Source organism: Lactuca virosa, chromosome 8, assembly GCF_052849685.1.
Source record: "Lactuca virosa cultivar CGN04683 chromosome 8, Lactuca_virosa_CGN04683_v6, whole genome shotgun sequence".
NCBI lineage: Eukaryota > Viridiplantae > Streptophyta > Magnoliopsida > Asterales > Asteraceae > Lactuca > Lactuca virosa.
In genome coordinates, this window is record NC_136433.1 from 253,365,856 (window position 1) to 253,391,284 (window position 25,429).

At 34.4% G+C, this 25,429-nt stretch overlaps 3 protein-coding genes across 11 annotated transcripts; 2 read left to right on the plus strand and 1 right to left on the minus strand.

Annotated features, from left to right (window-relative positions):
* The first annotated feature begins 10,413 nt into the window (after positions 1-10,413).
* On the plus strand, positions 10,414-11,263 carry LOC145131440 (uncharacterized). Its single transcript, XM_079066120.1, has 2 exons — positions 10,414-11,017; positions 11,067-11,263. Exons 1-2 carry the CDS (start codon positions 10,414-10,416, stop codon positions 11,261-11,263), a joined length of 801 nt encoding a protein of 266 aa, XP_078922246.1.
* A 3,570-nt stretch (positions 11,264-14,833) lies between these two features.
* Positions 14,834-25,301, minus strand: LOC145129639 (uncharacterized). Of its 9 annotated transcripts, none has more exons than XM_079064413.1 (7): positions 25,015-25,299; positions 17,073-17,202; positions 16,878-16,963; positions 16,336-16,653; positions 16,191-16,274; positions 15,917-16,111; positions 14,834-15,127 (listed from the first exon to the last, which is right to left on the minus strand). In XM_079064413.1, exons 4-7 carry the CDS (start codon positions 16,540-16,542, stop codon positions 15,026-15,028), a joined length of 588 nt encoding a protein of 195 aa, XP_078920539.1. In that variant the 5' UTR covers positions 16,543-16,653; positions 16,878-16,963; positions 17,073-17,202; positions 25,015-25,299; the 3' UTR covers positions 14,834-15,025. The 9 variants fall into 9 exon arrangements, with proteins under 9 accessions (XP_078920539.1, XP_078920536.1, XP_078920535.1 ...); XM_079064410.1 differs by having other exon boundaries at positions 16,730-16,963; XM_079064409.1 differs by having other exon boundaries at positions 16,730-16,977.
* On the plus strand, positions 20,007-20,975 carry LOC145131441 (uncharacterized). Its single transcript, XM_079066121.1, has one exon. The coding sequence runs from the start codon at positions 20,007-20,009 to the stop codon at positions 20,973-20,975; it is 969 nt and encodes a 322-aa protein (XP_078922247.1).
* Positions 25,302-25,429: the final 128 nt, after the last annotated feature.

A 25,429-nucleotide genomic window follows, 5' to 3' on the forward strand; every position in this document is an offset into this window, starting at 1 on the left:
TTGATTACTCATTATTCAATGTTTCGATTTTATCAACTTTATACTTGAATAAAAACACTAGTTGTCCCATGCTCCAAGCAAGTACACTATGTTTTTCTAAACAATAGTTATGCCATACACCAAGTATGCACACTATGTTTGTCTATGATCCTTACTTTGTGAAAAAGATCGATTAAACATAATTTCAATGATTCTCATTTCACACTCCCAAATCCTTATCGTAAATGTAAGAATTCCAAATTCCTATCATTTACCGAAATTTGTTTAGATTTTAAACTTATATGCACTGACCCTCTTGTAATGAATATGAACAAAGTTACAAAGACTTGTCAACAGTCATTACAGGATAATCCAATGGAGATCAACTCCATGAAAACTAAGTCTCATAATCAAAGTACATTGCTTTGAATATCCTTCTTGCATTAAGTTTTCTAATCTTACACAGATAACTTCCACCTATGGAGACAACTCCATATTCCTATTTTGACTATCACTTCTGAACAAGAGTTTCCTCTTTTCAGACTATGTCAATATGGTCCTTCCAAAATTAACACTATACTTCCAACTGTCCCTGAGCAAACAATCTTTGGTAAACCTTAGATTGTCCTCGACAATTGCTTAATCATTTTAGTCATATCCAATTCTAGACCTTTTCCCTTCTTAATGCCCCCAGGCATTTGGAAAATTTAGAAAGGATAAATATTATAGCACATGCAATCGATCCTATACCCGAGGCATATGGAACACGATTCATGATTTCTTACATGAAGACATGATTCTAGACCGGTCTTTTGCTACAATACTTTTATTTTCCATGTTTTCATTATTCGACTATGAAGAGGGATGCCGTAATCATAATCGAATTTTGAGAACACAATATATATAGAATTTCCTTAAGTTGAACCATTCAACATGAAATTCATATATATATATATATATATATATATATATATATATATATATATATATATATATATCCTTGACTAAAGATGATTAAAGTCTCAATCTAAGCTTTTAGAATTGAAATGAAGTATATCCTCTCCCTTAATTATAGCAAAACAACTTTTTTCAACGCCTGCAACTTCACGAATTGAAACTTTTGTCTTCTATAATTAATATTGCTGACTTGCAACACTTATCATAATCATCATGCTCCCACTAACATGATGATTATTAGAATAACACGTATGCTCCCACTAGCTTTGACATGTATCCAGAAAATAGTTGGACTTCTAGAATGAATGATTTACACAATCAATCCCCATATATTTAATTAGTCTCCTTTTGATCACTAAATTAAGTCCAAATTAATAGCTCTTAAAGCCGTTGTCGAACTCTGACCTTGTCAATGACTTGTCCATTAGATAAGGGATCATATATTCCTCCATTCTAGATATCATATGGACCGAGACATGGATTATAATCATTCTCTCTGTCCATTTGTTGTTTCCCAATTTCCGATTTACGACGACTGACTGATTGAACAGATCAAATCAGTCCTGGCTTGGCCAAGCACTCACATGTGTCATCACTAAATCATCGAGGGGCCCACAGATATCGCTTTTATCCTGAAGGTAAAAGGAATGGATAAACTTCGACTCATATGGCTTGTTCTACTACTTGTTGTATCATACACAAAGGCACGTTTTATAACATCGAGTTACCAATGCGTTTTCATGCAATTAATGTATAACCAACTCATAGTAATAACTCATATCTCTAGGTTTGAAGAATATACGATATTATCGTCTCATGATCACTCGTGATAAAATCCATGAAGTGATTCAAATGAGCACGGGTTGAATCCAATACTCAGAACTTATGATTACTCATGAGTGTTGTAGCAACTCTTTGCTATGTCCAACATCTTAGACATCTACAAGCCAACTCATGACAGTCTTGTCTTAATACCTACTTCCAATGTATTAACGACTGTGGATGGTTTAAATAACTTAGCCACGGGAAGAATGTCCTAGTTATCCTGGAAGTCAAAACATGCAAAGTGAAACATAAGAATAATACTAATCCTATATGGCCCCAACACTTTGAGAGTAAATAAAACACCTTTTATCTAAGCACCATATTGATTACTCATTATTCAATGTTTCGATTTTATCAACTTTATACTTGAATAAAAACACTAGTTGTCCCATGCTCCAAGCAAGTACACTATGTTTTTCTAAACAATAGTTATGCCATACACCAAGTATGCACACTATGTTTGTCTATGATCCTTACTTTGTGAAAAAGATCGATTAAACATAATTTCAATGATTCTCATTTCACACTCCCAAATCCTTATCGTAAATGTAAGAATTCCAAATTCCTATCATTTACCGAAATTTGTTTAGATTTTAAACTTATATGCACTGACCCTCTTGTAATGAATATGAACAAAGTTACAAAGACTTGTCAACAGTCATTACAGGATAATCCAATGGAGATCAACTCCATGAAAACTAAGTCTCATAATCAAAGTACATTGCTTTGAATATCCTTCTTGCATTAAGTTTTCTAATCTTACACAGATAACTTCCACCTATGGAGACAACTCCATATTCCTATTTTGACTATCACTTCTGAACAAGAGTTTCCTCTTTTCAGACTATGTCAATATGGTCCTTCCAAAATTAACACTATACTTCCAACTGTCCCTGAGCAAACAATCTTTGGTAAACCTTAGATTGTCCTCGACAATTGCTTAATCATTTTAGTCATATCCAATTCTAGACCTTTTCCCTTCTTAATGCCCCCAGGCATTTGGAAAATTTAGAAAGGATAAATATTATAGCACATGCAATCGATCCTATACCCGAGGCATATGGAACACGATTCATGATTTCTTACATGAAGACATGATTCTAGACCGGTCTTTTGCTACAATACTTTTATTTTCCATGTTTTCATTATTCGACTATGAAGAGGGATGCCGTAATCATAATCGAATTTTGAGAACACAATATATATAGAATTTCCTTAAGTTGAACCATTCAACATGAAATTCATATATATATATATATATATATATATATATATATATATATATATATATATATATATATATATATATATATATATATATATATATATATATATATATATATATATATATATATATATATATATCCTTGACTAAAGATGATTAAAGTCTCAATCTAAGCTTTTAGAATTGAAATGAAGTATATCCTCTCCCTTAATTATAGCAAAACAACTTTTTTCAACGCCTGCAACTTCACGAATTGAAACTTTTGTCTTCTATAATTAATATTGCTGACTTGCAACACTTATCATAATCATCATGCTCCCACTAACATGATGATTATTAGAATAACACGTATGCTCCCACTAGCTTTGACATGTATCCAGAAAATAGTTGGACTTCTAGAAATCAATAGTTTATTGACTTTCTTACCAAAGTTTAGATTTCTGATACGAGATTGCTTTGACAAGACTTTATCAAAATCATACACCTTATCTTAGATAGCTCACAGGTGTGTCTAAACAATTTCAGAACTATGAAAAAAGGATGCCGTAATCATAGTCTCAATTGTTTAGACTTTTGCCATTTCTCATAAGTCCATGTTAATGTGCCGGTTAACCACGCACGCTCCACTAACGACTTTGAGAATGCAAAGATTGCTATCTTACTTAAAATCTACTTAGTGAAAGTGTTTCCTCGCCATCATTTTCATGAATCGGACAGAAACCTTATGACACTTAGATTTTATGGTGTATGTGTTCTTATCCACGTGAATTTGTCAAAACCATAATCACAAGACTAAGTTAGTGACAAATCCAAACTCATATGGATTGAACTTGTGCAATCTTCTTGCCACCTGGCAGTACAAGGGTCTGCCATTGCTTCCAAGTAGTTATGCAATCAACTGAGAACTTGTAGAACTCAGATGTATAGCCAACTTTAACTGGAATGGGCACAGAAATAAGAATATGTCAACACGATAGGTTATAAACCTCTAGTCGTGTGCTAGTGATGAAATACACGTTTTATTCTTGATTAGTTCTTGAAACTATTTCATGATCTTTTAGACTCCCACTTGACCTATAAGACTTTCTTGTCAAATATTCAAGAGATAGTGTGGATTCTAATCAAGACAAACACTTCTCACAATTGGCCTTAGTTGGTCTTTGTTTTATCCAAAACACCACAACTTACCAATTTCAAATGCACCAGAGTAGAAAACTTTTACTCTTACATTTGACAAGTGTTTGAAACCTTCTTTAAGACGTGTCACTCAAATTACAATCTCGGAGTATGACTCTAAGACTTGTTTTGGAACGAAGTATGAATCATATTCTTGATTTAACCACTTCAACAATTCATGACTCCTCTTCTTAGCCATCAGAATGCACTTAGAGGATGAATTGTGATAAGGTATCATAATCATTAAGATGATCATAAATATGATACTTAAAGTTCTCTCCCGTCTTTTCAGATTTGAGAAACGTTTATCCTTCTGCCAAATTTGATTCTTCTCATTCGCTCTGCCATACATTGAAACTTTTCCAATGTCTCAGAATTATACTTAAGCTTGTAAGTATAACCATATTTATTGAACTTTAGTAAATCATGACGAATAGTCTTATTGATCTTTTGTGGTGGACTTTGACTAGTGCACAAGAATGTGTACTCGATCCCTTAGTCCTTCACTTGAGTCACATATACATGTGAACAAGGATTTAGTCTTAATTTTCCAAAGATGAAAATTCACATTCATCATACTATAGAACTTGCATGATTCCAAGTTTTGGTCCACTTGAAACTTGGGTGATGAGAATCTTTCCTAGTTTGGTACATTGAGACACTACCACAAACGAAAGAATCAAATTCATATTTCCGATATTGCTAGAAACATACAAACATCAAGTTTTCATAAATGTCATTGCAAGGAGATATAAAATAAAGTAAAATAATCTTTTATTTATTTATAAAATGCGGAAAAAACTTTTCCTTACAATGCAACTTGAAATGAAAACTATGCTATTACATGTTTCCTAGCAATCTATCATAACTCCTAAGTAGTAGCTCAAGAATCCGATATTCAACCATGCGATAGAAACCCATCTTCGCAATCAGATTCAGCATAGTCTTTCTTTAAGTTTCCTTCCCTTTGCTTGATCCTGAAGCAGAGTCAAACTTTTTGACTTGACCATCCTTATAATCTTCCAGGTAGATTTGGCAGCTTTGCAACCAATGTCCCTTCCTTTGGCAATAGAAACATATGGACCCTTTGGGAATGATACACAAGACAATCTCAAACTTAGCCTTTCTCTTTACCATTTGGTCAACCAAGTTGACTATGGCCGATCCCTTTCCATTGGGAAGAGAGAGCTTTTTCTGGATATCCAATGTTACCATTGTCAATGTCCATTGAAGATTTGGGAAGTTGATCTTCTAATCAAATTTGCTTTACTAGTCCTCCAAATCATTGCTGATTTAGCAGCACCAAGCAAATAGATATGATCATTAAGAGTCATGTCATAGTCTATTTCATAATAGTCCCAAAGGAACTAACTATGTGACTTAGAAAGTGATTGACCATCCAACTTTCTCAAGACTTTGACACCCAACTCTCCCGGCTTGTCAATATGTGACTTCATCTCCAAGATGTGAGCACACATAGACTTTGCTTACCAATAGGGCTTGAGTGACCTTGAACTATTCAAGAACTTGTGGGTTAGGGAGAATAATTGGAGGAGGTGGAGGAAGAGAAGTATGATTTCCATGGAACATCATCTTTATTAGGAAAGCTTGTTCCAAGGGATTTGGGATGATTATAGATGTTTAAACCAAACATCTAATATGGGAGATATTCAAGTTAGTTGATTTAAGTCCTTAACAGATCACCCAACATGAAATATTAAGGCTAGGACCCAACAAACTATTTTATAACTTGGAAGAGGGATGCCGTAATCCAAGCTATAAAATATTTGAAGGTAGGTGAATGACGATTCACCAATTTCCACCATGAAAAACGAAATGTATTATTAGGTTTTAATTGGTTTTGAAACTCCTAGATCTTTTGAGATTCATTGAACTCTTCAATGGCATGTTTCAATCTCGATTGTGCCCTCTCAAGTTTTGTGACTGGGATGCCGAGGATCACAAAACAAGGTGTGAATAACCATGCAAATCTACTTGGTACCCTTAATATTTATCACTCAATCGATGTGCCGGTTAACCACACGCGCTCCACCGATACTATAATAAATATTAAGTTACCTTTTGCCTACTTTGTTAAATCCAGGTTAGTGTGCCGGTTAACGACACACGCTCCACTAACAACTTAAGCAAAGTGCAAAGTGTAATTTCATGGGTTAGCACCAAATTCACATTTTTCTAAGTAACTAAGATTGGGAATTTATAAATGTTTAGTTACATAGTATTTATCATTAATACTTTTAATGAAGGGAGAATTATAGTCCTTGTCCTACCCGTTCGGCTAACGACCCTCCACCGGTCAAGCAAGCGGTGGGTGAGAGTGGACACCCATTAAACTGCCATTTTATAGGCAGTAACCTTATACCCCCCTTATAGACCGGCTTCGTGAATGAGGCCTACTAATGGTAAGACTGACTTGCTCTTATACATATATAAATATTATTAACTTATAATATTATAAAGTATAAGGGTTGAATTTTAACTTTTAAAATTCTAAGGGCTTAATTTGGAATTAAAGTATTCATGAAAGAAAACTTTTCAAATTCCAAAACTTGAGGGCAAGTTTTGAACAATTCAAAAACTTTTCAATTCCATAACTTATATGTTTAAAGTAGTTTTAATGGAAAAACTCTTTAAGTTCCATAACTTGAGGACAAGTTATGGAAGACTTTAAAACAATTAAAAAATGAGACTCTTCAATTTTTATAACTTATGGAAATCTTATGAGGTTTAAACAATCATAAATGTGACTTTTCATGTAACTTGAGGACAAGTTACATAAACACATATTATGAACAACATTTAGATTAATTTGGATTGAGAACATATTATCACATAACTTTTCTATTAATCTAAATCATCTCATAAGAACAAGATAATTCAAATCAAACACTTTTCATGTAATTAGCCTAACTATTAAACTAATACAAAACATGAATCTACTGACAATTATCTATGAAATTGGATTAGCATGAACATTACCACATCAAAAACATGTTTATAGGTTCAAAAACAGCTTATGGTAATGTTCCTAGTCCAATTCCAGCCTTAAAAGTCGAAAACCTGCACTCTGGAGCACTAGCTCGTCGAGTTCATGAACAAACTCGTCGAGTTGGTCAGTTTTGTACTTGGACTCGGTGAGTCCATCAGTGGACTCGTAGAGTCACAGGCAAAATTCATGCGACTCGGCGAGTTCGCTGTCCAGAGCCCAAAAAATCGATTTTTCCAGCCTTTTTTCAGCAATTTGCATCAAGTATAATTGAAAACAACCCTAGGCTCTGATACCACTGTTGGGTTTTGAGCATTCTAACACTCCTATGGTGTACATGCAACCCTAAATACATTGGATCTATGTTTTCTCTATTATACATGCAAATATCAATATTCCAAGGTATTACCCTAACTAGCATATAATCATTGATACTTGGGTAATAAAATAGATATAATACATACCTCTTTGATGTGGCTTGACTCCATGAAGCTCAAGAGCCTAGTGCCTCAAGTGTGACACCTCAAATGGTTCACACAACATCATCAACCTTTGTAATAACCATGAGAAGAAGACACACATGCTCAAATCGGCTAGCCCTCATATATATATATATATATATATATATATATATATATATATATATATATATATATATATATATATATATATATATATATATCACTAGTGCCAATTTCTTGAGCTAAAGGGGTTCTTATATAGTGTGCACATTAGGGTTACACCATGTAACCCATGACTTTATCCATTCCTTATGCTCCATGGAGTATCCATGGGTCACCACATGGGTTAAACCCAACATAAGGAATCATGGATCATAAGCCCACATATATAAGAATGAATGATTTACACAATCAATCCCCATATATTTAATTAGTCTCCTTTTGATCACTAAATTAAGTCCAAATTAATTCTTGATCAATACTAATTAAATAACATGATTCCATATTAATATATTAGAACTTATAATATATTAATATGTCACAAATATCTTCTTCTCATAAAAGGTCTATCCAAATGTTCCAATGCCATGCAACCCAAATGGATCATGTCGGGTCGGGTCAAGTACATACCAATTATAGTTATGGACTTAGACACTAATCCAACAATCTTTTGGGGTTGTAGTTGATAAGAATATTAATAATGGTCGTGGTCCATATGTTTTCAAGGTTGCTGGCCAGGTTTGTCATTGGATAGGGTCTTTGTGACCTGATGAGCCCAAAAGTCCAAGGTTTTTGCAGTTGTATGTTGTTGATACTGCTAATGAGGTTTCTAATCGGTTGAAGGCCTTTCATAATCCTGCTAGGAGAGATTTGGATGCTGGTATTGTACGACTTCTAATGGAATCCCTTTCAAATCATAATGAATATGTTAAGACATTTAAAACAACTAAGGATATGGTTGAAGCTATGAATTTGGATTCCTATGTAGTTCGTTTATATAGTGACGTCCCTGATCGTAGATATGCTTCGCCAGCACCTGGTACTTTGGGTTGTATTGTTATTGGTGATGATGGTAATTCTAGAAAATATGATATTGTTGTCTACTCGAAATCTAGTTGTCCTCAATGAGTAAGTAAACTTCATCCTAGTTATATGCCATTACAATATCCTTTTCTTTTCCCATTTGGTGAGGAGGGTTCGTCTCCACATTTGAAATTATGTGATGACACAGGTACCAGTGTTAGGATCCTGACAGTAAACATGTACTATAGTTATCAAGTTTATGCATGTAGGGATTTATCTTCTCTTATACTTAATTCAGGTCGGCTTTTCCAGCAGTACCCGGTCGATGCCTACACTTGTATTGAGGCAGATCGTTTAGATTTTATTTTAAATAACCACGACCATTTACGGTTTGAGTATCTGTTTGTCTTTATGATGCCCTATCTAAAGGGAATAAAGAGAATCATTTTGTGGGCAAACATGTTTTCTTACCTGTATCGTTTGTTGGTGGTCCCCATTATATGTATAGTCATTATTAGGATGCGTTATCGATATGTAGAGTGTATGTAAATCCGCAATACTTTATTACCTTTACATGTAATGTCAGGTGACCAGAGATAAGTCGTTACATGGAAAGTTATGGTCAACATGACACTCACAGTAGAGCTGACGTGATAGCTAGAGGTTTCGAAATGAAAGTGAGCGCCTTTATTAAGTTTGTAAAGGAGGATAAAACCTTTGGTGAGGTTGAAGCATGTAAGTGTCATCACTTTTCCTTTTATATTACTTGTGTTTCCTGTTTATGCGTTATAATGGTTTGTAATCCTTTTTTCTACATTTTAGATTTGTATACTATAGAGTTTCAAAAGAGAGGCTAATCGCACTGTCACACACTTTTATGGGTATCGAAATCGGACAGTATTCAACAGCCTACTGATATTGACAACTTTATAAGTGCAGAACTTCCGCATCCTATTTCGGAGGTGTTGCTGTATCAAATGGTGACAACATGCATGATTCCTGGCCCGTGTGGTCTGTTAAATGATAAGGCTCCTTGTATAAGGGATGGGAAATGTAGCAAGTGTTTTCCTAAACCCTTTCATGAGGCTACAACTTTTGATAAAGAAGGTTATGCACAGTACAAAAGAAATGCAATAACACGTAATACGATGCAAAGTGGCATTGTCATTGATAATGGATATCTGGTGTCGTATAACAAAAGGTTGTGTACTCGGTTTGATACGCACATAAATGTTGAATATTACGGATGGAATATGATGGTCAACTACCTATTCAAATATATTTCAAAAGGGGTTGACCGTGTTAGATTTGTCGTTCAAAAGAGTGAAGCAATTGCCACTGGTGATCCGGATTCACAGGTTCCAGTTCTAAATGAGGTCCACAACTTTCTAGATGCACATTACATTTGTCCACATGAAGCCTCATGGAGAATCTTAAACTTTTTCATTCATCGGCGGCATCCCCCTGTGATGATATTGCATGTTCACTTACTAAATATGCAACATGTTATATTTAAAGAAGCTGGTAGAATAGAAGATGTTCTTCGTAATCCTTGGTTTGGTAGAACACCCCTACTTGGATGGTTTGACAGCAATGTAAGAGATCCAAAGGGGCAATATCTTACTTATATTGACTACCCTAATAGATACACGTGGGATTCTAGATTCAAAGAATAGGGACAGAGAGTTTTGGAATCTTCAAAAAGTATAGGTAGAATTGTGTTTGTGTATCAATCTTCAAGAGAGTTATTCTAATTTCAGATGTTACTCTATCATCAAAAGGGATGCAAGTCTTATAAAGATGTTCGTACGGTATCTGGTCATCTTCATCCAACTTTCCGAAGTGCATGTAATGCACTGGGGTTGATAGGTGAAGACATGAAGTGGTTGACAGCCTTCACGGAAGCTTCATTATGGGCTACTTCTTCACAGTTGCATTCCCTTTTCTATCATCTACTACTCTTTTGTGAAGTAAGCAATCCACATTCACTTTGGGAAAGAGCATGGCGGAAAATGATAGACGACAATCTGCTGAAATTGAAAATGGACTTCCCGAATAAATTCTATCATATAGTTGATGATGTGGTGCAGCAACAACTACTTTTTAAACTGGAAAACACACTCCGGTCTTCTACACCTTCAAAATCGTTAGCCGATTTCCATTTACCCATGCCAAATCTAGCTACTCTTGCTATCCTGCAAAACCGTCTCTTACTAGAAGAATCAAGTTATGACAAAGAATCTTTGCAACGCCAACACTCAGAAATGCTTCTACAATTGAATGAGGATCAGATGCCTATTTATAATATTGGTGTCATATCCAAACGAAATAAGAAACATGTATTGCTTTTTGTGTATGGACATGGTGGGAGTGGAAAAACGTTTTTGTGGACTACATTGCTTGCATATTTTAGGTCCATTGGAAAAAAGTGTTCTTGCAGTAGCTGCTTATGGAATTGCATCCCTTCTTCTACCTTCTGGAAGAACTGCTCATTCAAGATTTAATATCCCAATCAATTTGGCTGAAAAAATGTCTTGTCGCATCAAAAAACAGGACATTACTTGGAGATCAGTTGAAGCTGAAACAGACATCTATCATCATATAGGATGAGGCACCTATGAGTTATCGTCGATGGTTCGAGTACCTTGATCGATCTCTTAGAGATGTTTTAGACTGTGAAAAACAGCCTTTTGGTGGCATCACCATCCTGCTTGGTGGTGATTTCCGCCAAACACTCCCAGTTTCCCCAAAAAGCACGCGGGCCGACATTATTGCATTAACCCTTCCAAATTCATACATGTGGTCATATTTTGATATCCGTAGACTACATCAGAACATGCGTTTAAAAAACTGTAACGGTGAAGTAAGTGACGGCCTATCCACACCCGCTTTTGCAGAATGGCTGCTTAATATTGGGAATGGAACTTTAGGAGTCCCAAATGCACACGTAGAAATACCAGCTTCTTTTGATACCTACAGATAATGACTCTTTAAAAAAATTAGAACTCTTTGTGTATGGAATTGGATTACTAGACAATCTGTCACCATCTGATCTGTCTATAAGGGCTATTGTCTATCCTACAAATGACACTGCTGACAGCCTAAACACAACAATTCTGGAAAATGATCACCAATGAAAGAGTCTACAAAAGTACAGACACTATGCAACCAAATGTCAAGTATACATCAGAGTTAGAGGGTTTATATCCAATCGAATATCTAAACCAACTAACTTTTGCAGGAATCCCACCTCACACTCTCAGACTCAAAATAAAAGCTCATATAATGTTATTAAGAAACATCAACCAGAGGGAAGGTTTGTGTAACGACACACGGTTAATTGTTAGACAGCTACTTCCAAGTATAATTGAAGCAACAATAATAACAGGAACATGCATCAGGAAGCGTGTCTACATACCTCGCATAAAATTCATCCACAAACCTCCTGACTTACCATTTGTCTTTGAACGTAAACAATTCCCAATTAAAATTTGTTATGCCATGACAATAAACAAAAGTTAGGGTCAATCACTAAAAAAATGGTATCTATTTACCACAACCTGTATTTACACATGGCCAACTTTATGTTGCATTATCAAGAGCAACATCTCCCACTTCCCTGAAAATTCTGATAAAAACTGATGAATATACATGTCAGAATCAAACAAAAAATGTTGTCTTTAAAGATTTCCTATCCAGAGTTAACGGTAACGAGGTTCATAATGTCATTGCTAATTACCATTCATATATTAAGAGTATTATATATGATGAGCAACTAACGCTTTATTGCTTGAGTTAACAGAGGCATGACTAACATATCCGACCTGAAGTATGCATGTGAGCGAGGTCAGTTGCAGGTGCGAATCTTGGGCAAATGCAAACCAAACTACCGTCACTATGAAACATGGTATCTTGGTGTAGACAAATATGTAAGTAGACACAACCTCACATATAAATACTACATTATCACTATTTACTGTTATTAACATTTAACTGTATTTCAATACATTAGGGAGATGTCATACAGATTTTGGGACAAAGGACTAACCAGGGGTACGTAGAATCAATTTTTCATATCTCTAGCTGCTATACAATATCAGAGTATACGTGTCCCTATTTAGATGAATATCAGAAAGTTCTAGAAAATGAAATCTATGTGGATGTCGGCCTTGCTTCCATAATTCTTCCCCTTCCCGACACCATCACAATTCCTACAACCTGGTTTCGATTCATCTCCAAAGCCCACCTCCTTCAGCTAGGTGAAAACCCCCTGTATTATCCATTATCCAGGTATACATATAAAACATCCAATATTAATATCAACTCCACTTCTAAGTACATTACATTTAAACAAACAGACTTCATTGGTGTGCTAAGAAAGATCAGAAATTGCACAAAGCATGATGGAGAAGAATTCATTCTTCTAATTCTTGCAGATGAAAGGTAGACAACATATAACAAATCGTTAACTTTTTCCTGATTGTTTTTACTTTTACTGCTCCTAATATTTCCCCTATACATGAAATTCAGTGGTAATGAAATAACAATCAGTTTATGGAAAGAATGCATTAATATTCCTGAAAAATTCAGACGCGAAGAGTTGGCAGCTCCCCCTGCAACAACAGTCGTGGCCATTACAAATTTAAAGACTTCAACAATTGTTGCTAACAATAACAGCGTCACCTGATGATCAGTCCAACCCTCTATTTTTTTTTCTTTTTGTCCTACACTACAACCAAACCCATCAAATTACCTCACTATATAAGAGAAAAAGACTTTGTTAGCTAAACCAACGTCATTAAAAATAAAACTTCTATAACAAATGAAGATCAAAAATAAAACTTCTATAACAACTGACATAAAGATAACACGAAAAATAACATATATACATCCATCCAAACTATATATATATATATATATATATATATATATATATATATATATATATATATACCTACTCCTCCTAAATAGGTATAGCATTGCCACCAAATTCTCACTATAAGTATACACGTCATAAGACCAACCTCAATACTTTACCACCACTTACCAAACAACAAACAACAGTAAACATTCACGTAAATCAATTATATAAGAAACACATCGTTACTTCATATACACACATCACTACAAGGAAAAAGATAATTAGCGGCGACTTTTGTCACCGCTAAAAGGTCAAATTGTCGCTGGTAATAGTAATAGCAGCGACACGTCACCGACAATAAGTCGCCGCTACTGCTTCGTCGCTATTGATCAACTTGTCGCCGCTAATGATAATTGTTGTTGGTGATTTTGTATCATCAATGTGTATTTAAGTGTAATGGATTGACTTGTTGACCAAAAATCAATCTTGATGAATATTAAACAAGTAAGGAATGTGCGGAGTGCACACTTGTTTAAGTTCATTCAAGATTTTAAGGTAGAATGTTATTTAGGGGCGAAGCCCCTAAATGAACGGTGGTCCGGGGGCAGCGCCCCTGGGAGCGGGGTCCAAGGTGCGGCAGCCCCTGGCGGGGTCCAAGGGGCAGAGCCCCTGGCTGGAAATCTGAATTTTCTGTAAATGAACCCGGTTTTGACTTCATTTTGACCTTTATTAATGATCCGTTTTTAGTGACAGTTTATGACTGTTTTGACAGTTGGAGTAGTTTTTTTACAAAGAAAACTGTCTGACAGTTTTCAGACAAATTAACTACTTATTCATTTTGGTCATCATTTTTCTTGGTACACAACAATCACGAAATTCATAACACCCAGATTTTCTGTTCTTGCTCTCATTTTTCTGAGTCTTATCCGATTAAATGTTGGGAGTACCACCCAAATACTTTAATCTGAAAGTGTATACACAATTCTCAGAATTTCCAAGACTATTATTATCCCGAATTTCTAACAATTGTCGCCGCTAATGAGTTTGTCGCCGCTAAAGAGTGTCGTTGCCACTAATGATGATGTCAATGATGATGTCGCCAGTAATGATGATGTCGCCAGTAATATTGTCGCCGGTAATAACAATTTTCATTTTTTAATTTTTAAATTTTTTTTTTAATCAACGATTTTGGTTGCCGGTAATAATGTCGCCAGTAATTACATAACAACATTCGATTAAATATCAAAAATAATAGTGTCGACGCTAATTACAAAACAAACATCCGATTAAATATCAAAAGTAATAGTGTCAGCCGGTAATTACATAACATCTGATTAAATATAAAAAGTAATAATGTCGCCGGTAATAGTGTCGCCCGGTAATTACATAACATCCGATTAAATATAAAAAGTAATAATGTCGCCGGTAATAACAGAAAACAATCAAAAAATTTACAACCTAACAAGTAGCAAAGCGTAACAACATGTGTAATATGCAAATAAAACTCATCCCTACATACCATCATCTTCGTTCCCATCGTTTCCTCGATTATTTTGGGATTGAAAAAAACGAATAAAGCTCATCGCTATATGCATTGCACGAAGATTTTCCAACTACATAATTATTAACAACATATATAAACTTATAAGTTAAATTATCAAACATAAACAAAAACTATCAAAGTACATTGCTATTTTTAAATTAAGACAAAAAGCCAAAGTACATTGCTATTTCTTGCACTTGGGACAAAAACCCAATTACCAATGCTTTTAGCAAATAATCACCATAAACCAAAATTACCAAATCAACATGCATTTTATGATGCTAAAGTAGATTGCTATTTTTAAACTAAGACAGAAAACCAAAGTACATTGCTATTTCTTGCACTTGGGACAAAAACCCAATTACCAATGCTTTTAGCAAATAATCACCACAAAACCAAAATTACCAAATCAACATGCATTTTATGATGCTAAAGTAGATTGTTATTTTAAACTAAGACAAAAAACCAAAGTACATTGTTATTTTTTGCACTTGGGACAAAAACCTAATTACCAAAGTTTTTAGCAAATAATCACCACAAAACCAAAATTACCAAATCAACATGCATTTTATGATGCCAAAGTAGACTGCTATTTTTAAACTAAGACAAAAAACCAAAGTACATTGCTATTTATTGAACTTGGGACAAAAACCCATTTATCAATGCTTTTAGCAAATAATCACCGCAAAACCAAAATTACCAAATCAACATGCATTTTATGATGCAAAAGTAGATTGTTATTTTTAAACTAAGACAAAAAACCAAAGTACATTGCTATTTCTTGCACTTGGGACAAAAACCCGTTTATCAATTCTTTTAGCAAATAATCACCACAAAAAACCAAAGTAGATTGTTTTACCTGTGATGGTTGTGATTGTTGTGGTGATGGTTGCGATGGCTGTGAAATCGGCGGGAAAGCAGAAGGTTTACAGCTGATGCCTCTGATATGGCCACGTCGCTCTCCTAATACTTTCTCAAAAGCAGCTCTTTCTTGAGCGGGTGTTAACTCACTTTCACCTTGTGTTTGTTCTAAGAGCTCTTCGGCTAACCGATTCTGTAACTCCCAAAAGTGAGTAACAATTAAGTATAAATAAACATTTAATTATATGATAAAATTATAATTAAATACTTACATATTGTTGTTCCACCTCAGCAGTAACAAATACATCATCCCTATCGGTATGAGCTTTACGAAACGTTTCCACTCTCTTAATGTTCTGTTTAACTTTAAAAATTAGATTATATTTTAAATAAATAATTACATGTATCGTACGTTACCTTCTTATAGAAAGTATTGTTATACGAGCTCGACCCCCCACGATTCACATTTGTTTGCATTTCACGGACTTTTTTGTTCCTGTCTAAAGCAATTCTGTGTTTGTCCGTTTGGAAATACTCAACTGCTTTCTTCCAGTTATCAACTTCCATACCCTCTGGAGGGTTGGCTAATGCTCTCGGGATATCTTCATACCCTCCAACTAACATAAAATATTCTTTTGCGTCAGCTTACGTTCTCGATAACCTTTTAACAAAGCTGTTTGAAAACTCTATCAACATATTAGCTTGTACATCCTGGCACATCTGATCCAAATCAAACTTTGTATACAAAAAAAAAGACAAGTAAAAACCAGTTATAGTTAACCATATAAAATATTTTTAAATAAATAATTACCCCTAAATGTTGTAATACGGTGTCCTTTATTGCAGGGAAAACTTTTTTCCAACTCTATTTATCAAAAGGGACCATTTGTCACATTGTTTTTCCAACTTCTCGTGAAAACATGTCTTTCGGCTCTCCTACGAGATCAAATGTTATATACCTATCATAGTTCATGCTAATCGGGTTGCCCTGATTCCGTAAGATCACTTTTCAAGCTTTATATTTTTGGCTTTGCCTCGAACTTTCCTACGTGCACATTGCTCAATTACAAATGTAATTAAAAATTATTAGAAACGGTATTTAATTTATAATAACTGAATAAAAATAGTAAATAAAAATTCATAATAAGACTTACGGTCCTGCTCGTGATGACAAGCACCTCTACCACCTTGGAGAGGTGGGTCCTCAGCTCCATCACCCTCGTGTCCACGACCCATAACAGCAGCCATGGTATACACAAACAAAAGCCATATTTACATCATTTCCTGAAAAATTTTAAGATATACAAATACAATTTTTATTACAAATACACATTACATAGAAATAAACATTTACATAGGAATAAACATTTCTATTTAAACTAGAAATCCAAATAAAGTTCATATTACAAACACGTATTACATAAGAACAATTCTAATCAGAATCTTCCTCATACCCTTCAGTGTCTTCTTCGGTATCATAATCAGAATCAGTCTCATCGTAATCAGTCTCGCAATCAGAAACATCATTGACTCCACCGGTTGGCGGAGGAACTTCAGTTGCACTTTCTACATCAATAACGACTCTAGGAATGTTTTGAAAGTACATGCTGAAATCGATAAAAAGTGGAGCATCGAATGAAGAGATATTTTGAAGTACATCGACATTGTCTACATTTTCGTGTGAGCCATTGTCAACATTTTGGACACGATCATCGTTCGATGGTAGATCCCAAATACTTCGATGATTAACATGCTCGATAACACATCAATGGTTATTGTTTGGCTCTATGATGTAGAACACTTGTTTGGCTTGTGAAGCATATATGAGTTGATCATCTTTGTATGCTTCGCGTCGTGTGTCGATACTGGTGAAATTATCACTAGAAATAACTCTTGTTCGAGTATCAAACCACTTGCAACGAAATAGTACAGTTGAATAATCATGTGTATACCTCAACTCTATAATATCTTCTAATTGGCCATAATATTTCTCGCCTTTCTCACCCACCGCTAAAACCCCAGAGTTTTGTGTTGTGCGTTGTGCGTCACGACTAAGTACCATAAACCTAACACTGTTGACTATGCATGCGGTGTAAGAATAAGCATTCATTTGCGGACCCATTGCAAGAGCCGACAAGTCTTTGTGGAATTCTAGAGAGTTTTCTATTTTCATTTGATGAACCTAGCAATTATAAAATAATATGTATTATGTATTCGTTAGATCAATGAAACAAATTTGTTTATTGATTTATATTACCTTTTCACAAAACCAATTACGAAATTCTCTCTTTTCATCACTTTAGGGATGTTCAAATTTGAATTTCCTATGTTGATGACCAAAATATATAGATTTAAAAAGATAAAAATAAAGAATGAAAGTTAGAGATAAGATTAGTTACTTGATATATTGCATGACTTCTTCACAGCTATTGCAACCTGATAGACTACTACGAGCTGGCCAGTCGTTTATTGTCCACAACAACATAGCTCTCATCGTGAAGAATGTGTTTGTCTCCGCATCTTTAATACGTACGCCTGAGTTCCACAAATGTTAAGCTCTTCCACCAACGGCCTAAGGAAAACATCTATATCCTTACCAGGAGCTTTCAGGCCGGGAATCAACAAAGTCAACATGAATGATGACTCTTTCATACAAAGCTAGGGTGGCAGATTGTATGTGGTGAGTATGACCGGCCATGTGCTATGTGGATTACACATGTTTCCAAATGGATTGAAACCGTCAGCTGAAAGACCTAGGCGTACGTTACGGGGTTCACTCGAGAAGTCGGGGTATTTTTTTATCAAAATCTTGTCAATGTTCCCCATCAACAGGATGACGCATCACACCATCTTCTGAACGTCCGGTACCATGCCAAATCATATTTTTGGCAGTGTGCCTCGAACAATATAAACGTCGTAGTCTAGGGGTCACAGGAAAGTACCGTAACACCTTATAAGCTACTTTCTTACCCTTGGTGTTTTTATCGATCCATCGGCTCTCTTTACAAACGGGACAAACTTGCAATGAATCGTGTTCTTTCCAAAAAAGACAACAATCGTTTTTGCACACATGTATCGACTTATACCCAGACCAATAGACTTCGGTTTCTTTTTGGCTAGATAATGTGAAAGGGGAACCTTGTTGCCTTTGGGAAATGCTGATTGCAACAACTCAAGGAGTTGATCAAATGAACTATCAGTCCATTTGTTGTTCACCTTGATATGCATTAACTTTGCTAGAAACTCAAGGGAAGAAAAGATGCAACCAGGATACAATTTAGTTTCCACTTCTTCCAACAACTGTGCAAAATCATCATCTACACCGCTACCCCTTGTATTCGAGGTTCCTTCATCAAGGTTGGTATCATTTTCTCTCGACTCCCACATCACATCGTCGATTAAATTGACCATTTTGTTACTTGGCAAGACGATTGGAGGAATAAAAAATTCACCATGATAGATCCAAATTTTGTAAGACTTACTGAAACCATTTATTAATATATAGCGTTCATCGTTTAAAAAAACGTGAGAAACGCACGCCCCTGGGCGCGCCTTGAGGCGAAGCGGTGGTTGATCGAACTAGAGGCGCCGCCTTAGGGGTAAGATTTGATACGCGCACCTCGTACCAGTGAAGCGTACAGGAATCGATTGAGGCGGTGCGTTTTCCTGATGCGTACGCCTTCAATTTTTTTTTTGACTTTTTGACGTTGACTTCCTTTTTACCTTTGTTTTATTGACCGGTTTTATAATAAAACTGAAAACCCGATTCATTTATTGACCTAATCCACTCATTCGCTCACTCTAAATCGCCGACTTCCTCTTCATCTCAAAATCGCATCCCACCTGCACTTCTTCGGTTGAATCGGTTATGCACTTCTTCTGGTCGATCGAAGGTCTGCTCATATTCAAGGTTAATTTTCTTATTCTTCTATCAAAAGCATTTTGTAATTATTGTTATTATTATTTTGTTCACCAAATGATTTCTTTGGGACTGTCAACTGTGTAACTATGTATCCAAGTTGTCAACTGTGTAACTTAGTTTCTGCACTTCTTCTGATCTGATTTTGTTGCATTCTATTTACAGTAGGATGTCCAGTAAAGGTGGAAGGTTGGACCCTGCTTGGGGTCATAGTGAAGAAGTAATTGAAGAGGGTCCAAAAAAGGCATACAAATATCTAAAATGTAACTATTGTAGCAAAATCATTAAGGGAGGGGTTCAGAGAGTGAAACAACATCTTGCTTGTACACACCAAGATGTAGAGCCTTGTCCTAATGTTCCAGAAATAGTGAAAGAGGAAATGCTTAAGTTTTTGAAAGCATTTCAGGCTACTAAATTAGCTTCTCGAACAACCTTTGAAGAAAATGTAGCAAGTGGGGCATACTACAATAGAGGTGGAAGTGTTGATCCATCATTTACAACTGGTAGCTCTAGGGGTGTTAGAGGACCAATAGATAGATGGATGGTGGGTGGACAGGAGGATGAAGTAGATGGTCCAGGACCTGTAAAAATTACCCCATCCAATGCTAAAGAGCATCGAAACCAAGTTTGCTTGGATATTGGGAGGTTCTTTTATGAGAATGGAATCTCGTTCAATGTATCCAATAGTCCATCATTTACTAATATGGTACATTCTATTGGAAACTATGGACGCGGATTGAAACCCCCTTCAATGCATGAGTTAAGAACTTGGATCCTTCAAGAAGTCAAAACAACAACAATGGTGGATGACATTAAAGCAACTTGGAAGACAACAGGGGTGTCATTGTTATCAGATGGTTGGTCAGGCATGAGAAACCGAAGTTTGATCAACTTTTTGGTCAACAATCAATATGGAACTGTTTTTTTGAGAACTATTGATGCATCAGATTGCATAAAAAATGCTCAAAAAAATTTCGAGTTGCTTGATGAAGTTGAAGAGATTGGGGAAGATATTGTTGTTCAAGTGGTGACCGACAATGCTAGTGCATACAAAGTTGCTGGAGCATTGTTAATGGAGAAGAGAAAAAAACTTGTATTGGACCCCGTGTGCAGCTCACTGCATCGATTTGATGCTTGAAAAAATCGGTGATTTGACTCAACATAAAAATGCTTTGCTTAAAGCAAAAAAGGTTAGCAATTTCATCTACAGCCATCAGTGGGTGTTAAGTTTATCCCGGAAGATTCTGAAGAAAGATCTACTTCGACCAACCGCCACGAGATTCGCCACGACTTTTCTGACTATACAAAGCATTTATGAATCGAAACAAAACTTACAACAAATGTTTGTTTCAAACGAATGGGGGGCATCTTCTTGGGCTAAGAAACCTGATGGTAGAGAGATAAAAAAAAATTATGGATGAAAGAAATTTTTGGCCTAGTGTGGTTTATTCCATGAAAACCACAATGCCACTTGTTCAAGTTTTAAGGCTTGTTGATGGGGAGCAAACACCAGCAATGAGATTTATTTACGGGGCAATGGACGAGTGCAAAGAAAAAATAGCAAAGAGCTTGGATAACAACCTCGCTTCTTATAAAGAAATTTGGGACATTATCGATAAGAAATGGGAGTTGCAAATGCATCGTGATTTCCATGCGGCTGCCTACTATTTAAGTCCACAATATCGATGGAGTCCCAATGTTTCCGAACATCCGGAGATTAAGCGAGGATTGTATGATGTCATGGAAAGGCTCGTGAAGGATACGACAGTTTATTTGAAGATTGAAGATCAACTCGTTGCTTACAAAGAAAAAAGAGGACTATTTGGATATAGAGGTTCTTTATCGACATATCAGACACGTCCACCGGGTATATTATTAAGTAGTCTTGTTATTATAGTTATAGTTTTTGTTTTATATAAATTACATTACTTATTAACTTTTTATAAACATATAATAATTACATGGTGGGGGGAATATGGAGACGATGCTCCGGAACTCAAGTCCTTTGCAATAAAGGTTTTGGGTCTTACGTGTTCCGCTTCAGCTTGTGAACGTAATTGGAGTACGTTCAATCAACTCCATACCAAGAGACGCAACCGCTTAAACACCGAAAGAATGAACAACTTGGTTTACATCATGTACAATAAAAAGTTGAAGTTAAAGTTCATTAAGAGGACTAAATTAAAAGAAGATGACCCCTTAATTGTTGAACATTTATTGTCGGATGATGAGTGGATAGCCGCCCCAAGTGATGGTGAGGAAGATGAAATTGGAGGTGGCGGGATATTAGGGGAGGAAGATGGCGGGGTAATTGGAAGTGCTAGAGGTGGCAGGGCTATTAGAAGACCTAGAGGTGGCGAGACAATTGGGGAAGGGAGTGGAACTAGGAAAAGGAAAAATGTTCAAGTGAATTTGATTGACGAGGATGACGGGGATGAAGTGAATTTGATTGACGATGACGAGGGTGACCAGTTTGAAAATGATGCGAATGATGCTGATTATTTTATTTGAACTTATCACTAACTTGTGCTTTTTTTGTGTGTGTTTCCTATGTGGCTGTTTTTTGAAGTTTTAGACTTTGATGTTCTAGACTTATTTTATGTTTTTGAATGTGTTGTTTTATAACTAATGGATTTGATGGTGAAATTAGCTTAAAAAGACATGTTTAGTATCTTATTTTTTATATAAATATATAATTATATATATATATATATATATATATATATATATATATATATATATATATAGAGTCAAGATCAAATAAGAAAGAAATTTTTGGTAGGAAGGTAAGAAGTTTTTTTTTCTACATATTTTTTTTGCGAACAAACAAAATGAATCATTAGATGATTCATTTGTAAGATGATTCACAAGAAAAAATTCTCAAAAAAACATCTCGATGATTCATTTATACAATGATTTTGTTGTTATTCACTAAAATTATCATAAAAGTGAATTTTTTCTTAATTTACTTCAAAATGAATCATAAAGATGTTTTTTTGGGAATTTTTTCTTGTGAATCATCTTACAAATGAATCATCTAGTGATTCATTTATTTTGTTCGTCAAAAATATATATAAAAAAAAACTTCTTACCTTCCTACCAAAAATTTCCTTCTTACTGGATCTATATATATATATATATATATATATATATATATATATATATATATATATATATATATATATATATAGGGTGAGGTTCAATAGAGAACCATAATTAACCAAGGAACCAAGGAACCAATCTTCTTTTCAACTTTTAAAACTTATCTTTTATCAAAAAAAAAAAACTAAAAATACAGAAATTCATAACTTTTTATCCTTTTTCCAATGATATCAAATTCGAATTTTTTTTTTTACGTCAAATTCACAATGTGAATCTTTGAAAATTCACAATGTGAATCCGGATTCACACGGTGAATCCGAAAAATATTTTTCACATTCACAATGTTTATATATGAATTTAGATATTTTTAGATTTTTTTTTATAAAGACTAAGCTCTAGAAATTGAAAAAAAGATTTGGATTGAAAAAAAGATTTGGTTCCTTGAAGAACCAATAATTATGGTTCTCTGTTGAACTTTTCCATATATATATATATATATATATATATATATATATATATATATATATATATATATATATATATATATATATTGTATTCCACCTCGGGGTTACGCCTCACTCCGCCTCAAGGCTTACGCCTCATGAGGCGGAGGGAAAACGCCTCAAGGCACGATTCCGTACTTTTAAACCTTAATAGCGTTCTACTGCAGTCGGGTACTTGAAGTAACGGTTATCATATTTTTCACATGCACATCTGATTTTACCATTACTATCAAGGTGTGACTTGGACTTCTCGATAAAAGCTTTGAGTCCTGCTTGGAACTCGGGATGGTTTCGATATGGATTAGTAGTCCAGCTTTTATCAATAAACATGATGTTGTTGAAACATAATTTTGGGTTTAGAGTTTAGTATACAGAATTAACATTGTTTTTTTACAATCCACATTTTTTTTACAAATATACTCATGATTATTGAAAAAAAAAATTGTTTGTTTCTTTTAATATGTTTAGCAATTAGTTTTTAATGAATAAAATATTAAATAAAGAAAAATTAATAATTTAGTATATCCATAAAAAAAGCATTTCTTACTATTGTACCTTTTTGTATTTTTTTGTTTATAACATTTTTTGTTTTTTTTCAATTATAACATTGTACTTTAAACAATTATATTATGTTGTTGAGTTGTTCTTTTTTACCATCGAGATTAAAAAATATATATTTTTATTTATTTATAACATTGTATAAATATGTTGCAAATAAAAAATTTAAAAACTAAAAAAGACATGAAAATATAAATATAAAACTATAGAAATATAACATTATAAGTTAATTTGAAAATTATAAGTTAACTATAGAACTTATTGGTTAATTTGGGGTTAGCTTGGGAACAAACTAGAAACTTTCTAGTATTCGTATATAAGTTTTTAAACAATTTTATAACATTTTTTTGTGTTTTCTCCAGTTATAACAATAATTTATTTTTATTTTTTTCAATTATAGCATACTACTTATAATAAAACCACATACTTTCACATAATACATAAGAGCATGAAATTCACATACTTTTACATACATATACCACATATACACCAAATACAAATACAATCACATACACACATAATAACATCCTACTTAAACCAAATACACATATTTTCACATATATAGATAATAACATCCTATTTATACCAAATACACAAATTTCACGTTCATATACCACATTTACAACAAACATACATACATTCACATACACACACAATAACATCCTATTTATAAAAAAAGTAAAAAACTCATAATTTCACATAGATAATAACATTGTAATTGCACAAGTATGAATGGTTTTACAGGTTCTTGTTAATCATTTAGTTAGTCAACTACTACCTTTGTTCTAGAAACAAAACAGGTTCTAGGTCTAACGTATACCTACAGATAAAAATAGGATATTTTTTGCTTAATTGAATTTATGACTCAACTTTTGAATGCCGTTGAGTCGTTTTTTTAGTTTGCAGCCAAACGTTACTAAATTTGTATATAGATTATAAACCCTAGCTTCAAACTCTCAAACGTATACATAATCATTAGTTCGTACAGATTAGAAAATGTACACAAAAGCATACCTTTTAAACAGGGAAATCACGGCCGCAGTACTCCAGATCGAGTCGGAAAATCCATCGACAATAGTTCATGAAGTAAATTCATCGAAAATAATATATAAATGTCGAAATTAACAGAAAAATAAATGATTCCATCCACCATGAACATTAAGATTACCAAATGATTCTTGAAGCTTAGATCCAAAGCGGCGAGGGTACAAGCCCTAATCCCTCACACGATTTTAGAAGCATGAGAAGAGAGGGTTTAGTAATACCAGATTAAACAATATGAAAATTACCAAATTGATCCCGGAAGGATCCGGAATATTTTAGTGACGTCAAATTCGAAATCAATGTGCAATCCATATTTTATGCCGTCAAAAAAAGATAATATGTTAATTTAATAAAATATCAACTTTTATTCAGTAAAATTTAAATA